At 36.3% G+C, this 27,793-nt stretch overlaps 1 protein-coding gene across 1 annotated transcript; it reads left to right on the plus strand.

The window, feature by feature from the left end:
* Window positions 1–442: 442 nt before the first annotated feature.
* On the plus strand, window positions 443–13,349 carry LOC113769303 (ABC transporter B family member 11-like). Its single transcript, XM_027313767.1, has 13 exons — window positions 443–991; window positions 6,606–6,923; window positions 7,189–7,243; window positions 7,339–7,514; window positions 7,604–7,825; window positions 7,923–8,161; window positions 8,391–8,916; window positions 9,330–9,603; window positions 10,090–10,979; window positions 11,582–11,848; window positions 12,013–12,276; window positions 12,415–12,708; window positions 12,993–13,349. Exons 1-13 carry the CDS (start codon window positions 443–445, stop codon window positions 13,347–13,349), a joined length of 4,431 nt encoding a protein of 1,476 aa, XP_027169568.1.
* Window positions 13,350–27,793: the final 14,444 nt, after the last annotated feature.

Here is a 27,793-nt window from a genome sequence, read left to right on the forward strand (position 1 = left end):
GTATGTGAATAGAACCCTCGTCTGGAGCCGCGAAAAGTTATTTTGGAAAATATTGAGGTGAAATCAACATTGTTGGATCGGATTAAGGAGGGCCAAATGAAAGAAGTGGGTGGAAAGAGTGAAGAAGGGAGAATTGCCTGATTTTAACCTAGGTCCTAATGGGATTTTAAGGTTTCGAAATCGCGTCGTTGTACCTAAAGATGAAGAACTGAAGAAGGAGATTTTGGAGGAATCTCACCGTTCTAGGTATACGGTGCATCTAGGTAGTGGTAAGATGTACCAGGATCTCAAAAGCCTGCATTGGTGGGATAATATGAAGGCGGAGATTGCCCAGTTTGTACAAAAGTGTCTTATGTGCCAATAAGTGAAAGTTGAACATCAAAAACCGTCGGGTTTGTTACAGCCTTTAGAGATACCTGAATGAAAATAGGAGCACATAACGATGGATTTCGTATCAGGGTTACCACGAACTCAAAAAGGTCATGATGCGATTTGGGTTATAGTAGACCGATTAACTAAGACTGCACATTTCTTGCCAGTTAATATGAAATACTCTTTGGAGAAACTTGCCAAACTCTATATGGATGAAGTGGTGAGACTACATGGGGTACCAGTGAGTATCGTATCCGATAGGGATCCTAGATTTGTATCTCGATTCTGGCAAAAACTGCAAGAGGCTCTAGGAACTAAGTTAAGTTATAGTACAGCGTATCATCCTCAAACCGATGGACAGTCTGAGAGAACCATTCAAACTCTTGAGAATATGTTGAGAGCATGTATTGTAGATTTTGGAGGGAGTTGGAGCCAATACCTAACCTTGGTTGAGTTCGTATATAACAATAGTTATCACTCTTCTATTCAAATGGCCCCCTATGAAGCATTGTATGAGCGATGGTGCCAATCACCTATTCATTGGGATGAAGTAGGAGAGAGGAAGATCATAGATCCGGCCACGATACCATGGGTTGAGGAAGCTTACGAAAGGATAAAGGTAATTCGTCAGAGGCTTCAAACAGCCCAAAGTCGACAAAAGAGCTATGCCGATCATCGGAGGAAGGATTTGGAATTTGAGATAGGAGATAAGGTGTTTCTTAGGGTTACCTCGTTGAAAGGAAAAATTAAAGCAAGAAAAGGGAAAAGTTACAACCGAGGTACATAGAACCTTTTAATATACTCCAGCGGATAGGAAAGGTGGCTTATCGACTAGAGTTACCAGCTAGTTTGTCTCGGATCCATGACGTGTTTCATGTTTCTTTGCTTAAGAAATATCATCCGGATTCGACTCACATTTTGCCACCAGAAGATATTGAACTGGACGAGTCTTTGACCTATGAGGAACGACCCATTCGAGTACTGGATAGGAAGGTGAATGACTTGAGAAATAAGCAAATTCCCCTGGTTAAGGTTCTATAGAGACACCATGAGGTGGAGAAAGCAACCTGGGAGCTGGAGAAAGACATGCAAGAGAAGTATCCCGAATTGTTTACAACTAAAGGTATGAATTTCGAGGTCGAAATTCTCTTAAGGGGAAGAGAATGTGAGGACTTGTAAAATCCCTCATATTTTTCTTAAAATTCCCTTTTATTTGGAATTTATTCCTTTATAATAGCCTTACTACTCAATAGTTACAACTAACCATAGAACCAAGGGTTTTCTCTTTACTTTCATCGTTAAGGTAAACTAGAGTTTTTACATCTTTTGGTAGTGTGATTATTTGATACAGAGTGTGTACTAAATTTGGAGGTTAAGAGTGAGTTTTAAATAAGAGAAAGTGTGTGATTAGAAGTGATAATAATAAGTTAGTGAATCATAAGTTAAAACCCTAATACACGCGATTTAAGGAAAATCGGTTTGAACCGAAGGGTACTGTTCGCTACCGATTGAATATACCACTTGACCACCACTTTATTACCTTAATCCTCTTATTATTATTTCATAAATATCAGCCCTTAATTATCCTTGAGAGAGCCGAAATTATTGACCAAAAAGAAAGGAAAAAGAAGAAAAATTAAAGATGTAATCTTGAGATGACAAGTGGCAAACATCCAAGGGTTGTTTGACCAACCAATTTCCTTCATTTTTATCACCAAATTCACTTCATTTCCTCTTCATTTCTGCACATTCCATCCGAGCTTAAGGGAGAGAAAAACCAAGTGAGCAAACTCCAACTTTCACCTTGAATCATCTTCATTTGAGAGAAATCACCCAATCCAAACCGATTAAACTTTCATTTTAGTACTTAGGAAGCTTTGTATGGTAAAAGTTGTGGAAGAAAGGGGTGTGGTTCTCACCTATAAGCACTTTTTGGGAAGGTACCATGGCTGTTTTTCCTTTTTCTCTTCTTAATCTTGCTAAAGTTTGGATAGAAACTCTTAATCTTGGGTTATGACGGTTAATTAGTGAGTTATGCATGATATGGTGGAATGTTTAGCTAGAGTTTACATGTTCAGCCTTGATTATGGTTATCTACCTATTAAATGATGTTATTGAGCTAGTAATTGATGGTTTTGATGACAGAGTACTTGTTAGATATGAATTTCTAGAGTAAAAGTTCAAATTCCAGAAAGTTGAAACCAATTTGTTCTGTTCTGACCTGTTTAATTTATCCATGTTAGAAGCCAAATCAGGCCTAGGTCAAAACATGAAAGCTGTAGGGAATGGATTTATATAGTTTTCTGTAAAATTTCAGCTCAATTTGAGTACTGTAGCATGTGAAATGACAAAATTACCCCTAACTACCAAATGCACTGTTTCGCGGACAGTTTTCTGTTTTCTCTGAGATTGCACCTTTTGACCTTGAAAATGAACGAAATGGCTGTCGATGTCTTCATAAGACTTGTATTTCTATGTCATAGCTTAGAAACGGTATAAAGTGTACCCCAAACCGATAGGCGTAGTTTCAGTTGTGACCGAAATGCCAAGAGATGTCAAACCTGCTGTTTTGTTGTGTGTCCTTAAACTTGGTTTCCGGTCGCATTACTAGTATTGTTTTGTACTTGAATAACATTAAACCTAATTGAAGGGCGATTGTGGTAACATTGCTTGTGTGTGACTTTGGTACTGATTTGAGGAAAACAATGAAGCCATTAATGGCTGGAAACTAGCTAAAATACAAGGGGCATGCCGCTCAAATTTTCACTCGAGGACTAGGAGTGTGTACTTGTGATTCGAGCGAAGAATTGAGGTTGAATTGAACTCGATTTGTCTAGGGTATTCGAGTCCACTTTCGTAGAGATATATAAGCTGGAATTTGGCCGAAACTTGTACCCCTGGAAAAATGAAAGTAACGACTAATAGAAATACGTTTTCCTTGTCTCTTCGACTCAAATGGGGATTTCACAGTTTAATCGCTTCAAAGTTTCAAAGTTTTAAGAGCGAGCATGAATTTTACGAATATTCCTCAAATGAGTTTCAATTACTTGTTTTCGTTAAATGAAACGTGTAAGTTTTGAACCTTAGTTGATTTCAAAGCTCTTAAACAATGTTTTATCACAGATTTGGACTCCAAACCAAGAGTAATACCTGAACGTGATCCGAAGAAGCACTAAATCTTTGGTGAGTGCTTCCAAATACTTGATTGAACTTGATACTTGTTTTCAATACTTGACCAATGTGATCAAAATATGTGATTGATTTGATCGGGTAAGGGTGTAATTTATCGCACTTACCCTAATGTGCTATATTCTTATTCATTGATTGAAAGTGAATTGATGTACATGCATATGATTCGTATCTTGTCTGGAATTCCGGAAACCCTGTGGCTAGTTAGTCGAGTCGAGCTGGCAAGGGTTTGGTCGATTTGATAACGAACCCTGGGTCATTAGTTTTGTCGAGTGGAGTGTTATCTCCTCGACTAATCGGTATACTCGAGTATTATCACCAGTGTTTATCTTGGAGTGCAAGCCCGGTAAGCGGTTTGGTTGGTGGACGGAGATTGGAATTAAGTGGAGTACTACTGGACTAGTTACCTTACTTGAAAGTTGACGGAGTGTCAACTGCTATACGATCAAGCTATGGTGGAGCCAATTTACAAGAGCAACTGTATCCTTTTACATGAAATGCTGAATATTTAATGTTTGGTCATCCGAAGTGTTATTGCTCATTTTCTTGATTTTTTAATGCTCGCTACTTTACTATTATGATATTGTCACTTGTACTTACTGGTCAACTTGATATTTGGGACCTCACTGACCTTTAACTCACTCTATTAGTTTTGTTTTCCTTATAGGGGGTACGAGCGAGACGTGAGACTTGTACTGTCTAGCGTAGTCTAGTTTTTGGGAATTTTGTAATTGTACTCACACTAATCGCTCGATTAGGGTTGAATGTATTTAAAATTCCAATCTTTTGATGTATTTGGGATTGTATGTAAGTTTGAGACAGGAATGAATGTATTTGTATGTTCAAATTTGACAACTGTTGTTTCCTTTACGTTAAGAAGTTGTGAATTATATTATTCGAAATAGTGACTGAGTCCTGGCGACAGTTGGGCATGCGGTCCGCTAAACCCTAGGGTACACCCTAGGAGAAGGTGAGGTCGTCACATATTCAAAGAAATAAAATAAAGTAAAATAAAGTAGAGAAAATTTTTCCGGATCCTCACATAAGTGGTCCTACTATCTTAAGCTTTACTTACTACTAATCAGTTCCTAATCATTTCGTTATAAAGCAAAGTTTAAAGTGATTAAAATCTAAACTTGTCATAAGCATGTTAATTAGAAGACTTATTGGTAAAGCTTAGTACGTGAGCATTTGATAAAATTGAAATATGAAATATGAAATCAAAAATCTAAAATCTGGAATATGAATCTATTAAATTGCTGAATTATTAAATACTTAAACTCCAACATTTGAGCGTATTTTGCTTTAAGTGATAAGTAATAACTTATCGCTTATTATTTGGAGTAAATTTTATTTACATAAGTTAGAACCACTTAATTAATTAAGATGTTATATTTTTAGTTATCAAACACATCTGAACATGTTAAGATCTAAATTGATTAAATCTAAGTGTTTCGCTGGGTTATCAAACAGGTTAGTATCTTCAGCCCTTCAACTTACCTGCTGCAGTCCCTCGTTTCTTCCAAATGAAAATGAAGCTTAATGTAAACTTTTCTCTAATATAATACTTCCTAAATAACTTGGCAAAACTTTGAACTTTCAAATAATTAAACAATCTTTTAAATGATTTTTGTTTCATCACCTACGAAGAAGACGTAATTGAACCAGACAGGGCGAAGTGGTCCTATTGTCTTAAGCTTTTCTCGCTACTAATCAGTTCCTAATCATTACGTTATAAAGCAAACTTTTAAATGATTAGAATCTAAACTTGTCGGTAGCATGTTAATCAAGAAACTTATTAGTCAAGCTCAGTGCATTACATTAAGTTATTATCTTCAGCTCTTCAACTAAATGAAAATGAAGCTTAATATTAATCTGTACAGGCGCGTGTCATTTCGTACCTCTGGAAAAGTTAAAAAAACCACATGATTAATATTTTCGCCTTTCAGAACAAAGAGTGGTACCACAAATTTCATCATAGGTGACAACATCCTAATTAGCAAACATCATTCAACAGCCATGATTGCAAAGCTCCGAATATTTCACAGCATTGGTTGTTGAAATAAAAGACAGATATTGTGGAACTTTTAAGATCTTTATCACTTGTCATGCATCAAATGTCTATGTTTAAAGTTAGTCACACATATATTTTAGATGAAATATTCAATGCTTTATACGACTTTGATTTAAATGGTGTTTATAAAAATTTATTCTCTCCAGATTTATGTGTTTCTGGCAGTTCCGTTCCAAAAGGACCAATTAAATTTCTTGATTAGCTGTTTTTTTTTTTGTGTTTGTGGGGGAAGGGGGAGGCCATTTTTTTTTTTAACGTAGCTAAAATTTCCATTTATTTTTTGTTTCTTGTTGGATGTATCCTATTTCTGGGCTACTGAGTAAATGAGTGTTTATTTACTTCAAAGAATTCCATTCCCGGTTTTCGTTAAGTAACTGGAGTACTTTTTTTTTTTTTGCACTTTTTTGTTGTCATGAAGGTTCAGCATTTTTTTTTTTTTGCCCTTTTGATGGTCCATGATATAACACTTCTAAATGTGCTAAACTATTAGAAGAAAATTAAAATAACTGATGCTCAGAGCACTTGCATTTGAGAAAAGAACTAGTAACCATGCAAATTTGATACTGCATTATTGGCTCCCAAAGACTAATACCTGTCTTAGAATTCAAGTGGTTTTTTATTTCCATACTGGAAAGCTGTGCATATCTTTTAGTTCTTTTAAGATTTTAGTGATGTTTTTTATTTCCCTTATCATTAATTATATTATCTTTAGTTTTGCTTGTTGCATACATTTGAAGGAATCATGTTGGAATTTCCGTACAAGGATTTTTCTGCATTATTTGATGCTCAACAAAGGTGATTTCCAATGGTAAAATATAAATTGTCTCCACTTCAAACTGCTCATTTCACCCCATAATCACTTAAAAAACTATCACTTTCTGTATATAAATTGAGTGATAGAATGCTAAGGATGCAGGCACATCATTTCCATTGAGTCTGGGATACTGATATCTGATAAATGGAGAACCAGCACGCTAGTCAAGTGATGGCTGAGGGGAGTTGCTCCAATGGAGACATGATCAACGTCCAGAACACTTCACTGGAAGCATCAGGCAATCAAGAAGTTCCAGTCAAGTCTAGAAATAAAAAGGAAGTGGCTGATAAAGTCCCATACTGCAAGCTGTTCTCCTTAGCTGATTCTGTTGACGTTGTCTTGATGGTAGTTGGTACGGTCACAGCAGTTGCAAGTGGGATTTGCGTACCCCTTTTGGCAGTGGTATTGGGAGAGACAATCAACTCTTTTGGAAAGACTCTGGATAGAAAAGAAATTGTACATGAAGTTTCAAAGGTATCAAGCACTCTAGTTTAACAAACAGATTCTTATTAACATTTTGGTTTCTTTCAGGAGATAGAAAATAGACAACGGTATGCTGTTCAGTTTGGGGTAGATATTTTGTGTAGATATTTCAAATTTTCAACTCTGTAACTTCCATTCAAAGTTATCTCAAAGAAGCTTACAATTTATACTCTGTGAATGCAAGTGTTACAATGGTATCTTGATGGACTATGTGTCGGGAAGTCCTATTTTATCTAACTCACAAATTCATGTACAGGTATCTTTAAAGTTTGTGTACTTGGCTCTGGGGTCTGGTGTCACATCTTTTTTTCGTGAGTTACTTTCGTTTCCTGATTAGCAATGTTCTCTATAATTTCATGATGAGTTTTGGAGAAAAACTCAACATTGCGCCCTTTTTCCTTGGCAGAGGTAACTTGCTGGACAATCACAGGAGAAAGGCAGGCAGCTCGGATGAGAAGTTTATATCTGCGATCTTTACTAATGCAAGATATTGCATTTTTTGACAAAGAAACTAGTACTGGAGAAATTATTGAGAGGATATCAAGGGATACTATTATTATTCAAGATGCCATGGGTGAAAAGGTATCATGGCTCAACTCATAGTCATAACAAGAAGTTCTTAGCATCATTGGAGCATAATATGATACTTTTCTATTTGATGCAAACAACAGGTTGGAAAATTCATACAGTTGTCAGCTTCTTTTTTTGGAGGCTTTGTTATAGCTTTTATCAAGGGGTGGCTACTCTCCTTGGTAATGTTATCTTCAATCCCACCACTTGTCCTTACTGCCTTTGCAATGACTATCCTAATGGCAAAGCTAGCATCTCACGGACAAGCAGCCTATTCCGCAGCAGCTACAGTGGTTGAACAGACTCTTAGTGCTATTCGAACAGTAAGAATACTGTTAGAATGGAAATTCTGAAAATGGTGTTTTTTTAAGCTTTTTCGCTTTCAATTATACATGACTAGCAAAAGATTTTGGATTTCAGGTTGCATCTTTTACAGGGGAGATGCAAGCTATTGCAGAATATGATAAATCCCTAAATAAAGCTTACAAGTCCGGTGTGCAAGAGGGCTTGGCAGCCGGTTTGGGTTCTGGTGTCTTTATGTTTGTTTTCTACTGCTGCTATGGTTTAGCCATATGGGTTGGGGCCAAGATGATCTTGGAGAAACACTATTCAGGAGGAGATGTCCTGAATGTAACACTCGCAATACTAACGGGATCCTTGTGAGTAACATTCTTCTTTGTGTGTATGCGTGTGGGAATAGAAAAAGGAATGCTTCTTTGCATGTCATGTTTCCAAGTGTGCTTCAAAATCCACTACATTAGAATGCAGAAATTGCATAGGAAGATTTATTTCATAGGGGTTAGGATGGCCTTGACTGGGTGAATTTGATTTCATATGCATGACCCCTTGAAATGCTAATAACATCTAGCTGTTTTGATTTTCTGGCAGTTCAATTGGGCAAGCATCCCCTTGCTTGAGTGCATTTGCATTGGGACAAGCTGCGGCTTTTAGAATGTTTCAGATAATGAATAGAAAGCCATTAATCAGTCCATCCATTTTAGATGGACTGAAATTGGATAATATGGCTGGTACTATAGAATTGAAGGATGTCTATTTCAGCTATCCCGCAAGGGTACATGAACGAATTCTTAGTGAATTTTCTCTCTTCATAAAAAGTGGAACAACTGCAGCATTGGTTGGACGAAGTGGAAGTGGAAAATCAACAGTGCTCAGCCTTATCGAGAGATTTTATGATCCACAAGCAGGTGAAGTTCTGCTGGATGGTATCAACATCAAAGATTTTCAACTTAAGTGGATCAGAAGCAAAATTGGTCTTGTGAGCCAAGAACCTATCTTATTTGCTTCGAGCATTAGGGAAAATATTGCATATGGGAAGGATAATGCAAGCCTTGAAGAAATACAAGCTGCTGCACAACACGCCAATGCTGCAAAGTTCATAGAGAAACTACCTCAGGTTTAGCTTTGAGACTCTTTTGAATTGTTTACTTGGATAGCACAAACTTTATGTTTGCAAAGATGTATTTTTTCAGTAACAGTTAAACAAATTGTCATCAAAAGCTTGGCATGTAATCAATCCTTACTTTAGGTTCTGAAAAATTAAGCCGTGCACCAGCAAGTTGCAACTAAGGACAATACCATGAACCTGGAGTAGTAGTACATGAACAGATCTTTCTCATGGTTGTTAACAATGGTTTCTCCAAGATAAGTTGATAGTTAACTGGCATGGATACGAAATGAAGAAATTCAGAAGTAATAATTAAATGAAACTATCTTCATGAGAGAACTCGTCTTCTCATAACATTCCTTTCTGTTCACTTTTATTTTGACAGCTTTCCCTTTTGACATTTCTAATGTTAATATGTTCAGGGACTAGACACGATGGTTGGTTTGCATGGAATTCAGATGTCAGGGGGACAAAAGCAGAGAATCGCAATAGCTAGAGCAATTCTCAAAGACCCCAGAATTTTGCTACTGGATGAAGCTACAAGTGCTCTTGATGCAGAATCTGAGAGGATTGTGCAAGAAGCTCTGGATGCGATTATGGTCAACCGAACTACTGTTATTGTAGCACATCGTTTGAGTACAGTGAAGAACGCAGACAAAATTGCTGTAATTCATCAAGGAAAGATTGTTGAAGAAGGTCAGTACTTGTGTGATATATAAACTGAATGATCGGTTAATCACTAGTAGGTAAAAGTGATGGTTTAGAACAACAATGAATAGCTAAAATGTTTCGTGAATAAGCAAGTCTTATGTTATAATTGTAGCAGATAATTCACGACTAAGATGTCTCCAATGTTTCCCCTTTGAAAGCATTGTGATTTGAATTCCGCAAACTTAAAGGGTAAGGACCTTAGTTTTTCAAACCAAAGGATGATCAGCAGCTATCAAAAGACTTATTGGAATTTGGATGGAGGTACTTGTTATATTTTCTCATCTTATCAAGAACGATTGTTGATAAGGTTCACATATTTCTAGAAATTTTCATGCTTTGTTGAAGTTTCCTCAGAATGTAAATGAGGAGTTATCATGGTTGAGGATTCTTTTCAACTATATCTATTTCTTTCTCGTTCCATTAGGCTTATAGGAAATGCTTATTGCTAATTTAATCATTTAAAACTTTCAGGCTTACATACTGAGCTACTAAATAATCCCGGGGGAGTATATTTTGAGCTTGTACGATTACAACAGCTTAGCAAAGAATCCGATGAGCATATTGTGGATAATCAGGATGGCTCAGGGATTAAAACAGATTCAGGAAGACATTCAAGCCAGAGTATTTCCTCTCTGAGATCCATAAGCCGATGCTCATCTGGATTAAGTAACAGTAGCCATCACTCATTCTCCATTTCAACTGGTCTGCCTACTGTTGTCAATATGGTTGATATGGTAGTTGGAGAATCGCAAGAATCAGCTTCCATGCCATCAAAGATGGACCATCAAGTTCCACTTTACCGCTTGGCCTACGTTAACAAACAAGAAATTCCAGAATTATTGCTTGGTTCTTTGGCAGCTGTTGTTACTGGTGCTATATTACCAATTTTTGGTGTAGTTTTATCAGGAGCAATCAAGACCTTCTATGAGCCTGCTTATGAACTTCAGAAGAAATCAAGATTTTGGGCGTTAATGCTAATAGTTCTTGGGGGGTCTTCTTTACTGGCAACACCATTAAAAACATACTTTTTTGCTGTGGCAGGATGTAAGCTAATCAGACGAATTCGGTTGAAATGCTTTGAAAGAATAATTCATATGGACATAAGTTGGTTTGACAGGCAGGAGAATTCAAGTGGTAGAATTAGCTCTCGGCTTGCCATTGATGCAACATGTGTAAGAAGTCTAGTTGGCGAATCACTTTCCTCGCTTGTTCAGAATAGTGCAACAGCTTTTGCTGGTTTGGCTATTGGTTTTGGAGCAAGCTGGCAGTTATCTCTCATAGTAATAGTAATGTTACCACTGATTGGCCTTCACGGGTACATGAATATGAAATCCTTAAGTGGATTCAGTGCAGATGCAAAGGTTAGTTCAAGACCTTCATTACTGTTGGCAGGTTCAAATGTATGAGATATTGACTTTCGAAAGAGAAATCAGAAACTCATAATTACTTGCATTCTTGTCTGGTACAAGGTCTTGAGATAATAAGTTTAGGCACTATACCAAGTTATTCTTGTTATAACCACAGAGCCATCATTACAGTGCTTTTAAATTACAACTAGGTGCATACTTTGTTTTTGCCATAAAATTTGATATTTCTTCAGTTTTTAGAGATTTGATTAAATATCCGTAGGCAGGACAATTTGTTAATAGTTGCTGCACTGGAAGTGAAACAAACAATACTTTGAGAAATGAACAATTTAGAAATAAATAAGTACTGCAAGTGATGTTTAGTGTCTTTAGGAGTTTGTGTATGTTCTGATGATTTCAAAACTTACCATGCAAAAGGGAACAGAAGACTGATATTCGTTGCCGTACTAGATCTGAACTCGGGTGATAAGCTGACACCTTTGCATCTTCTTTGTGTTGGAAAGAAACTAATGGCCCAAATGTTTTCATAGCCAAAGTATTTGTTTCTGGAATTGAGGGATTATGCAATAAAAGTTGACATTTCATTCTGTTTACAGAAGCTGTACGAGGATTCCACTCAAGTAGCCAGTGATGCAGTTGGAAGTATTAGAACAGTTGCATCCTTTTCTGCAGAGGATAAGGTGATACAACTGTTTAAGAAGAAGTGTAAACGTCCTATGACATTAGGAATAAAACAAGGATTATATAGTGGTGTAGGATATGGTTTGTCCATGTTCTTCCTGTACTCTGCTTATGCAACCATTTTTTATTTTGGAGCTAGACTCATTAAGGCTGGCAACATAACCTTTGGTGAGGTTTTCCAGGTAAGATTCATAATCTATCGTTTTTCATTATCATTTTTCTAGCCGCTAAAGATTAAAGTCGTTTACCATTTCTAGTTGAATTTGAGCTTCCTCCACTTAACAAATTGGCAGGTTCATATCATTTCTATTACATTTGATCTTATTCCACTTAACATAATTGGCAGGTTTTCTATGGCCTGAGTTTGGCAGCTGTCAGTATATCTACATCAGGTGCCCTTAGTCCAGACACTAGCAAAGGGAGGAGTGGAGCTGCTTCTATCTTTGCACTTCTTGACCAGAAGTCACCCATAGACTCGAGTGAGACCTCAGGAATTACGTTATACAATGTGAAGGGAGAGATACTATTTCAACACGTCAGCTTCAAATATCCCAGTAGACCTGATGTTCCAATTTTTGAAGATCTTTGTTTGGCTATTGAGTCTTGCAAGGTAAAGTCTCATGAATGGTCTTCAGTTTCTTTATTTGTTTAATTTTACTTTACTTCACCCTTAGTCAGTAGGTAATCAAAAAGAGAAACTGGTTTTTAGTTGTCAACTGAAACTAATTATGTGCAGTTCGTTGTTCAGACACTTGCTCTGGTTGGAGAAAGTGGGAGTGGAAAATCTACTGTCATTTCATTGCTGCAAAGATTTTATGATCCTAATTCAGGTGAAATAACATTAGACGGAGTAGAAATCCGAAGGCTGAATTTAAGATGGTTAAGGCAGCAGATGGGATTGGTAAGTCAGGAGCCAGTTTTATTTAATGGCACAATTCGCGCCAACATTGCATATGGCAAAGAAGACAGCGCCAGAGAGGCCGACATTATATCTGCAGCGGAAATTGCAAATGCTCACAAGTTCATAAGCAGCTTACAGCAGGTCTAAACACACCATATTTCTTATCTTAGTTGTTTCCGAAATTCATAATTCATTCAAAAAGCATCTATTTGAGTTGAGTACAGAAAGATTGATCGAGTATTTTGGATCGCTTCTACGAGAAAGGAGGCAGATACATTCACTCAGACCTTTTGCAAACAGAAACTTACCTTCCTTATTACCTTGTCATCCTTTCCTGTTGACTTCACATATTTTTACTATCCAATCTTGTTTTTGACATTTTAAAGTGCTCTGTTGATTAATTCCCCAAAGATTAATAAATTCAGGGGTACGACACACAAGTTGGTGAAAGAGGGATACAATTGTCAGGAGGACAGAAGCAAAGAGTGGCCATTGCTCGAGCAATTGTAAGGTCCCCCAAGATTCTACTTCTTGACGAGGCCACTAGTGCTCTTGATGCTGAATCTGAAAAAGTAGTCCAAGATGCATTGGATCAAGCTATTGTGGGAAAAACCACAATCATGGTGGCACACAGGCTGTCCACAATTAAGTGTGCAGACTTGATTGCAGTTATTCAAAATGGAGTTATTAAGGAGAAAGGGAACCATGAAAGCTTGATTAGTATGAAAGAGGGCATCTATGCTTCCCTCGTAGAACAATATGCTTGTGCTTCATCAATGTGAAGGAAGGCTTTAACATCTTCTTTTCACAAGATTGAAGTTATAGAGCAATCTTTTTCTTCCTTTCTTGTTTTACTCTGTAATTGTGGCTTATGCAATTTGGACATGAACATATTACACTTGCAGTGTATGAAACATCATAGCCCAATCTATCTAATGAATCAGATTACTCTTCTAATACCTAGCCCCATATCAGTTTGGAAAATGAGTATCTGTAATCGACACTCTTGGGTCATGGGCTGCTTAAAGTTTTGCTTTAGCATTCTGAACCAACAATCTACAATGAATTATTGTTTTTTAACGTCAACAATCTTCACTACTCCTATATTGTGCAAGAGGGGAAGTCCAACTGAGCTTGTGTGAGGATTGGGGACTAAATCTTTAAACCAAACAAGTACACAGCTATATTTTTTTCTGAAAAAAGAAAACATCTAATCTAGTGCACAGAAGAGCTCTAAGAGGCTTCCCTGACCATTGGACCAAGACCTAATAGTTTATAATCAAAAGTTATTTGCGCAGCCTCCTGCATTGAGTGTTACAATGGGCATCAGAGCAACCCGTGTATGGCCCTTACATCAGTTAATAAGTGGTATTGGATCATGACTATACAAGGTGTGCAGAAACTTAGTGCTGTGTTGGATTAAGTACATGTTGACCTAAAGACGGGAACTGAGAACCACATCTGGTGCTCTTATAAGCTGGCTCTAAATTATGGATTAGGCAAGCTTTACAAGGATGCAAAAGCCTCAAGGGATGAATGTAAAGTCTATATCAGGTTGGAAAGTATGATCTATAAAATTAGGTTTAACATTGGGTTCAAGCATTTTAGTGCCCTGATTTACACCCAAAAGCTATTGGGCCTATCCAAAATGGGGTATCACAATTCTTTCATATGCCATTCATCTAATTATTTAGGGATAATTTTAGAAACCTCCTGTGATGCCCCCACTTCTCCCTAAGGCGAACCAAAGGGTATCCGCGGGACGCCTGCCCAACTCTTTTCAGGACTCAAGACAATTCCCGTTCAAGGTTAATGAAATGCCAGCCATCACGATGATATAAGTAAGAAAGGAAGGTCACTCCCATAAATAACATTCAAACTTACATCATGAGTTCCAAAATACGTCAAGTATCCAATCCTTACATCAAGTTCTCAAAGGTTACATCAAATTCCAAAATATACAATAATCAAGAGTCTAACCCAGTACATTGAAAAATCCTAATACAAAAGTACATTTAAAAGGGGTTTCTCCGAGGTTCACTCCAAATTCTTCCCTATTAAGGAAAACAAATCTATAGGGTGAGCAAAACGCTCGTGAGGCCAAGAACACACATGCAGGCACGTTGTTCAAGTAACAATCCCCAATTTAACAAGTAGAGCAATAATATTGCAATAAATAACAATTCGAGCAAGAAAAGTAAACAGAAACAATTCAAGGATATAGGAGCTCTCAGGAGCTATTTTCCACTTGCACGATCACGAATTTTCACGAGTTCACACTCCATCAATCGGGTAGGTTTAGTCAGTAGAACTTCACTTATCATGTCCCCTTTTCACCTTACATACCCCTGTATCGGGCCCGCCTGTCTTTTGTTTGAGGCGATACTGTTCGAGTATGTCAAGCAAGACCTCTTAATAGGTCAAGCTTTTATTTCTCATGGTTCGCCAAGGAGCGCGACCAAACCCATGCCGGCTCGAGTCCAGGGTTAGCCAGTGAGATTTGGGCGTCCCCCACTTAACACTTAAGAGTCGAGGAGATTCACTCCCATCGACTTATGCAGCCATAGCATAAATAATCACTTAAACACTTCACTTAAATTCACTTAACAAGTCACTTCAAGCAATTCAAGTATTTCATGTCACGAAATTCAAGTACACTTCACTTAAATGAGAACGAGTGTGATACAGTACACACTCGACTCAGCATTTTCAAAATATTCTATTATCAAAGCAATTAACACGTTTTCACACACTTGACACTCACCAAGTGATTCAAGTAGCAAGTACAAGCGATAAGTTAGGCGTCTCCCGTGAGATACCCTTGAAGGTCCTCTTGAGTGCCTGAACAATTAATAATAATTTATCACTCATAAACCCCAATTATCGAAGAAGATTGTACTATAGTACAATCTTATAAAATCTCATGAAAATGAGCCCTATTTACTCGTAAATCGAGGCTCAAAGACAGGGTTTTAAAGCACAAGAGAAATCTGGTTTTCATCTCTAAATTCAAGTGTAAAACGATCATGTGATATCGAAGGAAAAAGGAGAATTCGAAAAACTCCATTTCCTTAAGTTTCGAAAAATTCAGCTTTGATACGAGATTTTTGAAAAATCGTATCTCACTCTTTAAAAGTCCAAAATTGGAAAAATTGGTACCGTTGGAAACTTCTTCCAAAGTACTAAAAGTTTCTAGAAGATACTTTTCCATGATTCCAAATGGAAGACATTCAAAATTTCGCTCAAAATTACTGTTTTAGGCTATCGGGCAGTTTAGGGGTCTGTTTTAGGCCAACTTTGGAAATTCGACAAAATTCACGGAATTTGAACTAGCCTCTCAAATTTGAAACACAATTAGAGTTAGAATCAAAGTTTAAAACAAAATAAGCGGAACAAGAATTGAAGTTTTGAGCACCAAGATATGGCGGCTCAAAGTTGCTGAAAAGTGAGACCGTTAGGCCAAATTCCAGATTTAATTCACGAAAGTTGGGACTTTGGTTGAACATCGAAACGGACTCATAATAGCACCAAAATTAGTAGTATTATACTACCATATAAGAGCTATTCCTCTGTCAAATTTCCTATAAAAATACATACGGAAAGTCTGTTAACAAAATCACTAAAGTCCCACGAATTTCCAAGACAAATTTGTCTTTGTATGCAAATTTTCCTTTTCTAAATATTCGACCAATGAAAACATCTCAAATATGGTTCATTTAGGTAGACAATATCTAAGAAGCATCCAAGATGTGTTTAGTAGGTGAATAACACCAAGAATTTCGAAACAACAAGTCCCACTCAAGGTTAAGGCATCAACTAGCCAAAAGAGGGTTTTCAATCACTGCATCAGTTTCGAACTTCGGCCATAACTCACTCAATTAAACTTGGAATTGAACGTGGTTGGTGGTGTTGAAAACTAGATTCATAAAGCTACAATTTCTTAGAAGAAATAGTTTTAGAAATCTATTCACAACTAGCTCATATTTGGGTATCAACTCACCACTTAAAACAGAGCTTCCAGTAAAACGAGAAACAGAACAGGCAATTTTACAAGGTTGGTTCAGATCACTCAAGTGGAATCAGGATGTACATTTTATACCGTTGGAAATATGGGAATGTCTAGTTTCCAGTGCCACAAACAGCACTCGATTTCGACGTCGGAGTAAAAAGTTATAGCTGTTTGAAAAACACTACCAGAGCAATACGGGAAAAATTCCAGTTTTGAATGAACTTTCGAAATCACCATATTTGGCCAAAAAAATCACGTAATTTTTTGTGAAAACTTTCCACACAACTCATACAACTATATACATCATAAACAAGTTAATAGAACTTCAAAAAAATGCTCTAAAGGTCACGGCATTCACAGGGGCAGAAATGGAAAAATTTTCCCCTTCACTTCCTTTGAGCTTTCATCCATAATATCACTCATTTCTACTAATTTAAGTACTAATCCAATATTATTAACATCAAAACTCACAAAATCAGTCCATCAAGGCATAGTGGGAGTTCAAAGAGTCCACTCACCAATTTTCCAACAATTTAAAGCTACCCATAAGAAATTATGAACTCATAAGTGCTAAACAACATCCATAAGTCAAGATTTGCAAGGTTGATCGTCACTTACTTTCTTAGATGATTAAGGCAGAAATTTCGGTCCTCCTTGTTCAAGAAAAACCGTGGATTTGAATCTCTTTTTGTAGCTTGAGTTGCTCAGATTGCAAAGTGTGACAGCCCCACCGCCCCCTAAGGCGTACCAGAGGGGTTAGCGGACTGCCTGCCCAACTCTCGCCAGGACTAACGAGGCAGTTAAATACATTCTAAGACGTTTCGGAATAAAGTAGTGCGTTTACACGAATCAAAATCGCAAAATGAAAAAAAAAAACAAAACGAACCCGCCAATGAATAGTGGTTGCCACGTCACCCACCAGACCGAAACCAATCAACTACTAATAGTGTTACATAACTCTAGAGAATGAACATTTCCAAACCAAATAGGATACATGAACAGGGGTAAATAGTTTTATACACATATGTTTGCAATTTACAAATAAAAGGAAAATATTGGGATCCAAGTACATTCAGAGTTTCCAACCATCGAGGAGCTTTACACAAGAATATATTAAAACTAGCTCAACTCGTACATCAAAACATCATAGTCTTCAAAAGTTGTTCCCTGTAAGAAAAACAAAATTTAATGGAGTGAGCTTTCGCCCAATGAGGTACCATCACTCAGGCATTCAAGGAGTACAAAATCACAATGATACACTATGCAAACAAGTTCATCAAGTGAGCACAACAACCATCACACTCCAAGAATATTTGTAAAAGGATACGGTCGGCTCTCAAGAGCCCTTTTCCACTTTTGGCATACTTGATCTCACCTCATTGACGCTCCGTCAATGTATAAAAGTAACCAATACCGTAGACCCCACTTTACTCCCCCACTTTACTCCAATTCCTTCCACCTCACATACCCCTACCGGGCCCAAACTCCAAACAGTTCAATAAATGGTAATACTCGAGTATACCGGAATCAAAAGTCTCGTACCCATCGATTCCTTAGAAACAGTTCCCCATGGCTTATCAATTTCCTCGACCAAGCCCATGCTGGCTCGATTCAATTGACCACCAATGGAGTTGAGCTCAGAATCAACAGTATAAGTCGTTGGATACACGTCCAAACAACACCAATTCAAGTATAACAAGACAATTCAAGTGATACAGTAAACAGTCAATTAAGCCATAGAGTACGAGAGTGGTAAAGTACACTCTCGTTTCAACCAGTATCATCAGTAAACACAAACATTCCAATCATACATCTCAAGTATAACAAAGCCAAGAAATATCAATCAGGTGAGTAGTACACTCACCAAGCAAACACAAAGTGAAATCACAAATTTCTGTCCGACGAGTGCATTGCGTCACCAGCACGCCCTAAAACATTCAATAACACACAGTAAGACTCGATTATGAGTCATAAACCAAATCCACATACTACCAAAAATAAAGCCCCATGGGAACGTATAAGTACAAAATTAAGCTAGGGAAAGTCCGGAAATGAAAGTTAAGCCCTAAAACCGAAAAACAGATTTGACGTCGTTTAGCGTATCGGACACAACCGAAACTACGCTTATCGGATTGGTGTGCAATTTATACCGTTTTGAAGCTAAGATAAAGGGGTACAACTTTACTGAAGACCACTCAGTCTAGTTCGTAGTGTAGCTAGGTCAAAATTTCAATGTACCAAACAAGAATCGCACAAACAGGTTAGCTAACCGCATTCTGGTTATACGACCATAACTCAGGCTACCGAAATCCAATTGGGGCGTTTCCAGGGCCATTAGAAAGCTAAGACAAGCACTACAACTTTTGTGTTTTGGCCAAATTATAATTTGGTAAGGATCAGGGTGAAAAGTCTCGGTCAGATTGGGTGAAGTGTCAACTCTGTCCACCGAACTCTACCTAGGGCAGTCTGGGGGTATTTCTATCTTTTTACAGGTTACGGAGCTCGGATTGGGTTGAAAATTTACAGGCAACTATAAAACATCATTTCCTACAACTTTCATGTTTTAACCCAAGGCTGATTCGGCCTCCAACCTAGTCGAATAGAACAGGGAAGAACAGGGTTTAGTTGAAACCCTAATCTGGAAATTTCGGTACAAAGCGAAAATTTTCCGTAAATCGCTACAATTTACGCATCAAAGCTTCATTCTAGACCATTCCAAGCCATCATACATGGCCAACCAATATTAAACAGATAAAAATAGAAAAATCATGAATAATTATGAAAATTCACCAATCTCCACCAAAAGTCACAAAATCTTGCACAAAACCAACTCTATGACTAACACAAGTCATTAATTTCACATTATCAAAACCAAAGAAGGAATTCCTCAACTACTCACCTTGCAACCTCAAGAAAAGAGCCAACTTAGCACCACTCTCTTTCAAATCACTTCACCAACAACCTTAATCCTACCTAGAGAAGGGTTTTTATGGAGAAATTGAAAGTTTAAACGGTTGATTTGCTAGATTTGTGCAAGAAATGGAAGAAACAAGTTGAGAGCTTTCTTTTCTTTTCTTGTTGAGAGGGCTGGCTATAGGAATGGAGAAAATTAAGATTTTTTTGTCAATTTTAAGCTTTTAGTAAAGTTCATGAATAGTAGTCAAAGTCAAGATTGAGTCACAAAGTGACACTTGTCACTTTCTTTAATTCAAAACTATCCTTTTGTCTCTCCAACTCTCATCCATCTAGTAACCTCTAATTATCTCTTAACACCTGATAAATTAAACCCGGTATACACAACTTAACCTAATTGGCCGAATTTTATCGAACTTACCGCACTAGTGGGTCTCACATCCAATATACGCTCTTAATTTCTCAAAAACTAACTAATAATAGAAAAATAATTTTAGAACAATATTTACTCATAAAAATTATCTAGAAAATTTTTCTAATAAAGAAAATATAGAAAAGGCGTGCAATGAAATAAAATAAAGTCTAGAAAATAAGAAAATTCACGGGTTCTCACACAAAGTGTGGTTAAAGTTTGAGGTGATTTGGTGGAAATTTAGTGAAGAAATGGTGCAAGAAAATTGAAGAGCTTTGGTTGTTTTTCTTCTCCTTGGTGGCCGGCTGGAATGAAAGAGAGAGAGAGAGAGTGTTTGATGCAAATGAAGCTTCCTTGAGAAGCTTTAATGTGTGGCTCAAAATTCCCCAAAGGTCAACTCTCTCCCCGCCCGCGCACGCGTGCGTTTCGTGCTCGATTTCTCTCGAGTTTGTTTCACTAGTGCACTAAATCTCTAATGCACTTTCATTCATACTATTATTATTCACTCTTAATAGTCCCCAAATAAATGTCTTAAGCTCCTCAATTAAATCGCGCGCGTAAAAACGCGTACTCCCGATTTGTGTGCGATAAAGTGGAACTTTCAAGAAATTCTTATAACGATAGCTTCACTAACTAATACTTGAGTACTTAAACATAAAAATACCTATTTTAAGACTAGTGTATAAGTCTCCAAATTTTCAAGCTCATTGTACTCTCAAATCGGTTATTGTCTCCAAACGCGTATTCACTATCCTAGCTAAACGAGCTTCCCAAAAATTAATTTTTGAAACAAGTCACTTTAAAAATATGAGTAAGCTATAGTTCCATGTAATTAGGTCTAAAAAGGTTAGAATAAAATATTCGGAGTGAACGGGCATTTAAATATTTAAATGGGCTAGTAATAAGGGTTTAAAATAGGAAAATTTGTGAGTCCTTGCATGAGTCTAGTATTACTTCCTCAAATCTCCAATAAATTTGCATCAGTGCGTCTTTCGGAAACTATCGACGCGCGAGCGGTAAGCACTTAATTAGAACTTATTCACCTTTAATTTCTCAATTAACTTTTCTTAATCTACTATTGATCATTCTTAATTTCTCCAAGATAATTACACTCTCAAGTAGAATATTACCTCGAAACACATGTGCTCATTATTTCTCACTTAAACGAACCTCCAAAAATTAAATTTGCTAACGGAACGTTTTAAAAACATAAGGAAGACATTGTTCCGTATGAATGGATTTAAAATGGTTGAAATAAATTATTTGGAGAAAACATGTGAATAAATATTTAAATAAACCAATAATATTCAATAAAAATAAGAAATTTTTTCGGGTCCTCACACCTCCCTTGAGATTTTTGACAATTTTATTGTCCTTCCCTAAAATTTTGACAATATTACTTACCTCCCCTATAAACCATTTGTGGCCCATTGCTTACCTCATGAATGGTCAAATGACTTTACTATCCTTACAAGTTAGAAAATATTACGTACTTATATGGAGAGAAACAATTGAGTCACTTGTACTAAATTAACCATAATAATATAAAAAATTTGAAAATCTTGAATACTAAATTTTATAGCAATAATTCTTAACATTTTGAAATTCTTTTCTATATTTTAGTAGTTCTTGTAATTTCTTTCTCCTAAAAAAGATTAAAATTCCTATTGAAATATTATTATTTCATAAATTTTTCAAAAGATGAACAAGATGAATATGAAAATACACTAAAAAGAGGATAAAGTAATAAAATATGCTTACAGTTAGATTTTATTAAGTTACGAATAAAATACAACTGCACATAATCTATTCTTTCCTTTCTTTTCCAAAATATTTGGTGCTTTTTTTCTTTTATTTTTATACATAACTCAGGCATGATGTTTAGAAAAAAACTTTTCTACTTTCATTTATGTGCTTTTCCATTAAAATCATACCCTTTTTATTAACCCAAACGTTGCTTGAGAGTTGTTTTTTTTTTTTTTAATTACAAATGATGCAAATTTCTTGTTAATCATATGAAATAATGGACCCCGTAAGTTAAAGAAATAATTAAAAAAAAACATATATTAGCATATTTTATATTTTTTTTTATCATTAGCCATCTATTGTGATGTTTTTTCTTGAAAAGGCCATACTTTGTCTTGTTCAATTCCTATTCAAAATCTTTCAATTTTTGATACTAAGAGTTTAGGAATTTTACGTATAAATCTTGATTCCAAATTAATAAGTTTTCCTCTCCAATACTTTGATTTTGCTATTTTATGCAATTCGGTGAAAAATAGTCATTGTTGCTAAATTCTATTATGCTCATGATAGAGTTTAGTCTTTATTTTTTATTTTAACTAATATTCCCTTTGGATTCTAAGTCAACAAACTAATAATAAGTTACGGGATACTTTTGGTATGAAGTGTTTTTCTCACTCTTGAAATCATTTTTTTATTGTTGATTTTTTTTAATTGGGCTAATTTGTTAAAAGAACATTAATTTTAGGGAGATTAATAATATTTTTAAAATCTCAAGGGAGGATAGTGAAACTGTTAGAAACCTCAAGAGGAGTTTCTGAAATTATCTCTATTATTTGTACTCTGTTACATCCTACATTTTTAAACTTAAACTGGGAGTGCTCAAAGGATTCAACCGGTTGGATTGATGTTGATAATCAGGTTGCCTTAGCATGAAATTGTAAGTGTATTCAGGGATTTAACTAGTTAACGTATAAAGCCTCATGTAAATATGTACTAATATGATTTGTCTTCACACGTATCGTATAATTTAAAACCTTTTATATAACTCAATTTGATATTTTTAACTAGGTAATACACAAAATTAAACAAACTCAAAAAATCAAATGAATAAAAAATGAGATTTTTTATGAATTTTCTACTGTATTTTTTTAATTTTCTATTATATATTACTCTTTTGAAATTTTTGTATTTATTTTTTACTCAATTAATAGTTATTGGATCTTAAGGAAACAAAAAAGAACTAAAATATGATTTTTTATAAAAGAGAAATATCAATATAATAAAAAGTGGAACAGAGAGTAGTGTAGAATATAGGACAGAAGATCCGTTGCCAAAAGAATGGCTTTCTTTATTTAAAAGTTTTTATTTTTCTTTCAGGGCCGGTTTGTTTTAGTTATTATTGGAATTCCCTATCTGTTGATGGAATTCCCCTTGGTATTTTTAATCATGTGAAAATACATAAATACACTTCCAACCGTCCTAAATACTCCTATAATTTGATTGGAACGAAATATAGGGGTATATCTATCTTTCATATGATTAAAAGATTCTAAGGATTTACCACTAATAAATTTGAGGATATATACCAATATCATGTCCATTTTCTATCTCTTCATTCTTCAAGTCGCCATTTTTTTCGCCGCTTCATATCACTTATATATTTAATGGTGATACAACGAAATTACAGATAATGGCCTTGGAATTGGGAGAGTACAAAATCAGGGTGAACTCAATAAGCCCTGGACTTTTCAGTTCTGAATTGACCGAAGGGCTTGTAAAAAAGCCCTGGATTAATAATGTGGCAGAGAGAACAGTTCCATTAAGAACCTTTGGCACATCAGACCCAGCTTTGACATCACTTGTTCGGTTCTTAATTCATGACTCCTCAAGCTATGTATCGGGCAATCATTTCATTGTGGATGCTGGATATTCTCTCCCAGGAGTTCCCATTTTCTCTTCACTTTGAATTTTAATGTATGGACTCTAGTTTGATGCTATTTAAAAGATTTTCCATGAAGAAATAATTATGAAAATCAATAATCACGTCATTCTTGCTGCTAGTTGTTTTTGCTGGTGATCTATGGTACAGGTTACAGAAATAGCATCATATTCTACTCTAGCTTCTAACTGTGTAGATCATAATACAAAAAGTACACAAATTGTTTAAAATACATATAGATATACATATGTTACTATATAATAAAATCGTGTATCTCTTTTTTCCTAATATATTCTCACTTATAATTGAGGTTCCTTTTTTTTCTTTTTTATTTCTCTAGTTTCCTAAAACACCATTGATGCCAGAGTCCTGCTAAATAAAAGATGTCTTTCTCCAAGTAAGTCCTTTGTATTTATTTTTATTTTTTTGTAAGGCCTAAGATAATGTCTAGCTGTCTATTCTAAACTTATTGGTAAAGTTCTAAGTGATTTGAATAACCTACACCTTAGAAATTTCAAAACCACAGAAAGGACATCAAATTTGCATTATATCAAGAAACAACCTGAAATTTCACACTTTTACAACAAGCAAACAAACAGCAAAATATGAAGACTATATCTAGTTATTTTCAAGTTCATTCCAAAATTTGATTTCCTATCATCATATGTATGATTTCCTATGATTATATGATTATTCTGGTTAAGCATTTGGGCAGGACAAAATATAATACCCTAATAAAAAAAATACTACTACGCAAAGAAGAATTGGTTTAATTGGTTTTGAGTAAACTTGTTAATTGATTATTATCGGTTTGTTTGAGTTTGAGTTATCAAAAAATTAGAGACACGTGACAGCTGTACAAAGAAGAGACAGAAGGGATAGAGACTAATTTGGGGACAGAAGATTCGAAGCCCTTTCTTGTTTTCTTCTTTGCTTTTGTGCTTGTTATCTTTCTCCTATTTAAGCACAGTTCTAACAAGAATTGTCAGCTGCCAATACACTCACTATTTGCAGCCATCAATGTGACGCCCCGACCAAAGGAGGGTTTCCTTTTATACAAGTTTTTGTTGAACGAGCGGAATAGCACCATTTTTGAACTTGGAAAAGAAGAAAAATTTTTGGAAATGTGAAGGGGGCCGAATCCGGCCGGAAATCCGGCCAGTTTCTGACCGGATAGCTGGCCGGATTGCCCAGCCGTTTTGGAAAAAAATTGAGGAGCTCTCTGCCTTGAATCCGGCCAAGAATCCGGCCGGAAATCCGGCCAGATTCCGGCCGGATTCTGACGTGGCACAGCCGGTCAGCAGCTTTGACCGGCTGTTTCCTTCATTAAATATCATGTTTTGCTGTCTTTTGTCTTCATTTTCTGCTGTTGCTCAACCGAGGCCTTGAGAAAGAGAAAAACTCTTCCATTTTCTAGTTTTGATTTCTTCTTAAATCTTGTGATTTCACCGGTGGTTTTGGACAATAATTCACACATGGGCTTGCTATGGTGGCTTAAAGCTTTTGATGGATTGCTTTTGGAGGGGAGGCTCTATGTTGATGGTTTTCTTGAATTTGAGGTAAGTGGCATAAACAAGTTTCCTTTTGGTCTAATATTGGTTAATTAATGATTTGTGGTGGTTAAATGTGTTATATTGTGAAGTATTTCATGGGTTGAAGGAATTGATGGTGAATTGTTGATTTATTGGGTATTTTCCTGATTTTATATGAAAGTTATGATTAGGATTGGATTGATGGATTGAAATGGTGTTAATTGAAGCTTTTATGCGTTAATTGTGATCAATTGCGGAAAATTTACGCTTGTGGTGTGAATTCCGGTTTCTAGGGTTTCGATTTGGGGAAAATTCTAATAGTTGGCTTATAAGCTTCTAATTGGCTTGCTTGAGGGGCATTGTGGCCCTAATTGAGTATATTTACTAGTCTATAAATTGTATGTACAAATGGAGTTGAATTGATATATATTTGGTATTGAATGGTAGGTTGGAAATGTGTTAAATTAAGGGGTAATGCTGTCCCATTTTTGGAGAGTATATGATTGATTTGAAGTTGTGGGATCTTGATTAAATTTATGGAAATTCTTGTAAATTGGATGTTGGGTTGTTAAGAGTCCATAATGGTGACATTTCTAAGCTTTGTTTAAGTTCATTCATCCTTGTTTTGGCATGTACATGACTAGTATAGGCTAGTCTCATGTTAAGTGAGGATTTCTAGCCCTTAATTGTGGTTAGTGATGGTTATTTGCAAAGATTGGCTTGGAAGTGTAATTTCAGCTTTTGTTGTATTATTTCTGCCCTGTTTTCGTACTGTACATTTGACCATGTTAAAGACTGATTCGGCTCTTGCTCAAAACATGAAACTTGTAGATATATGAGTTAGCTAGTTACCTGCAAAATTTCAGATTGATTGGAGTACTGTAGCTTGTGAATTGACTGAAATACCCTTGACTGTTCATAGACCCTATTTTGCGGACAGTTTTCTGCCCTCTCCGAGATTTCGAGATTTCGATACCCTTGTTGACATATGTTTTAGCTTTGTAACGCCATAAGATTTGTTTCGATCGGATGGGTGTAGCTTTAAAATGCCAAAGGCAATAGAAGCTTGTTAATGTTAGAATTTTCCTTTGCTTGACTTGATATTTGGTTTTAGGATTCCAACTTGATCAAGATAATGAGGTTTGCCGAATAAGCTTCGTGAGCCGTGCTTGGTGAGTGTATCATTAAATGGTTCAATGTACTTGTTATATGACTTGAATAGGTCGAGAGTGTACTTTACCGCTCTTGACCACTTGCTTGCACTATTGTTACTGTTGGACTGTGAAATTTCATGAATATGTGATTTGATATCTGTTAGGGCAATGCCCTATTATTACTGTGAAAACTGAGCTCATTCCCTTGGACCGTTAATCGAGTCGAGCCGGCAAGGGCTTGGGCGATTCGTTAACGAGTCTTCGGGTCACTGATAGGCGAGTGGAGTGTTAACTCCTCGACCTTGTGGTATACTCGAGTATTACCCTTTGAAACTATGAGGTGTGCGGGCCCGATTAGGGGGTGAATGGTGGAAGGAAATGGTGAGAAGAGGTGTCTACGGTTCTTGGTTATCCTCCATGGTTGACGGAGTGTCAACGAATACGATCAAGTATGGACATTGGAAACGGCCCTTGAGGGCCGAATGTATCCTTTTATAAATGGATGTTTGAACGAAGGCACTTATGCATATATGTTATTTGGCCGTATCATGTAATTGTGCATTTGGTACCTCACGAGCGCAAGCTCACCCCCGTTGTTTTGTTTTCCTTACAGGGACACTGCTGGACTCAAGTTTTGAAATGAGTTGAGCTAGTTATGTAGCTAGTTTTGAGTTGCTCCTCGAAAACTTGGAATTTTGATGTAAATGAATTCAAGTACTTTTGAAGGGTACAATTGAACCTTTTCTCATGTATATATGACATATATATATATGTCCTTATCAAGTCTTGGATAAACTGCATTACGTGTTTGATGTGTTTATGCGAGTACCGGTTTCGAACAAAGGAAGAGCTGTATTACGTTATTTGTGTACCTGGATGGCTTGTAATTTGTATAGTTTAGATTTGGAATCGTTTGTGTAATTGTTGGGCTAGGGGAATTGGAATGGATGGGATTACACCTTGTACGGTTTGAATTTGGATCGCCTCTTGTGTAATAGCTTGTGGATATGGTTTGTAATGAATGATTGGACTTGAATGGACGTACGTGTACATTCCGCAGCGTTTGTGATATGTACTTCTTGGAGAATTTGATATATCTATTTGAGATTTATATTGTAAATTTTGGAGAACTGTAGTGATTGACGGAGTCCTGGCGAGAGCTGGGCAGGCGGCCCGTTGACCCCTCTGGTTCGCCTTAGGGGAAAATGGGGTCGTTACAATCAAGATGTCTCATTTATTCCCATGCCAAATTCTTACGTGACAATTATCCCAAGGAACAAATTCTACCTCCTATTGAGAAAGCATGAAACAAAATTACAACAACCCTTCCCCTTAATTAGAGATTTTATATGTCCTGCGGGTGGTCAATCATAACCATTTAATTGGTTTTAAATCAATTTACTTATGTAATTTCTTATTAATTTAGGGTTTGTTTGTTAGGACTGAAAACATTTTATGGAAAATGTTTTCCTAATTTTCAAGTGTTTGGTTTAATTATAACATAGGAAAATATTTTCTTTT

Source organism: Coffea eugenioides, chromosome 1 (assembly GCF_003713205.1).
Source record: "Coffea eugenioides isolate CCC68of chromosome 1, Ceug_1.0, whole genome shotgun sequence".
NCBI lineage: Eukaryota > Viridiplantae > Streptophyta > Magnoliopsida > Gentianales > Rubiaceae > Coffea > Coffea eugenioides.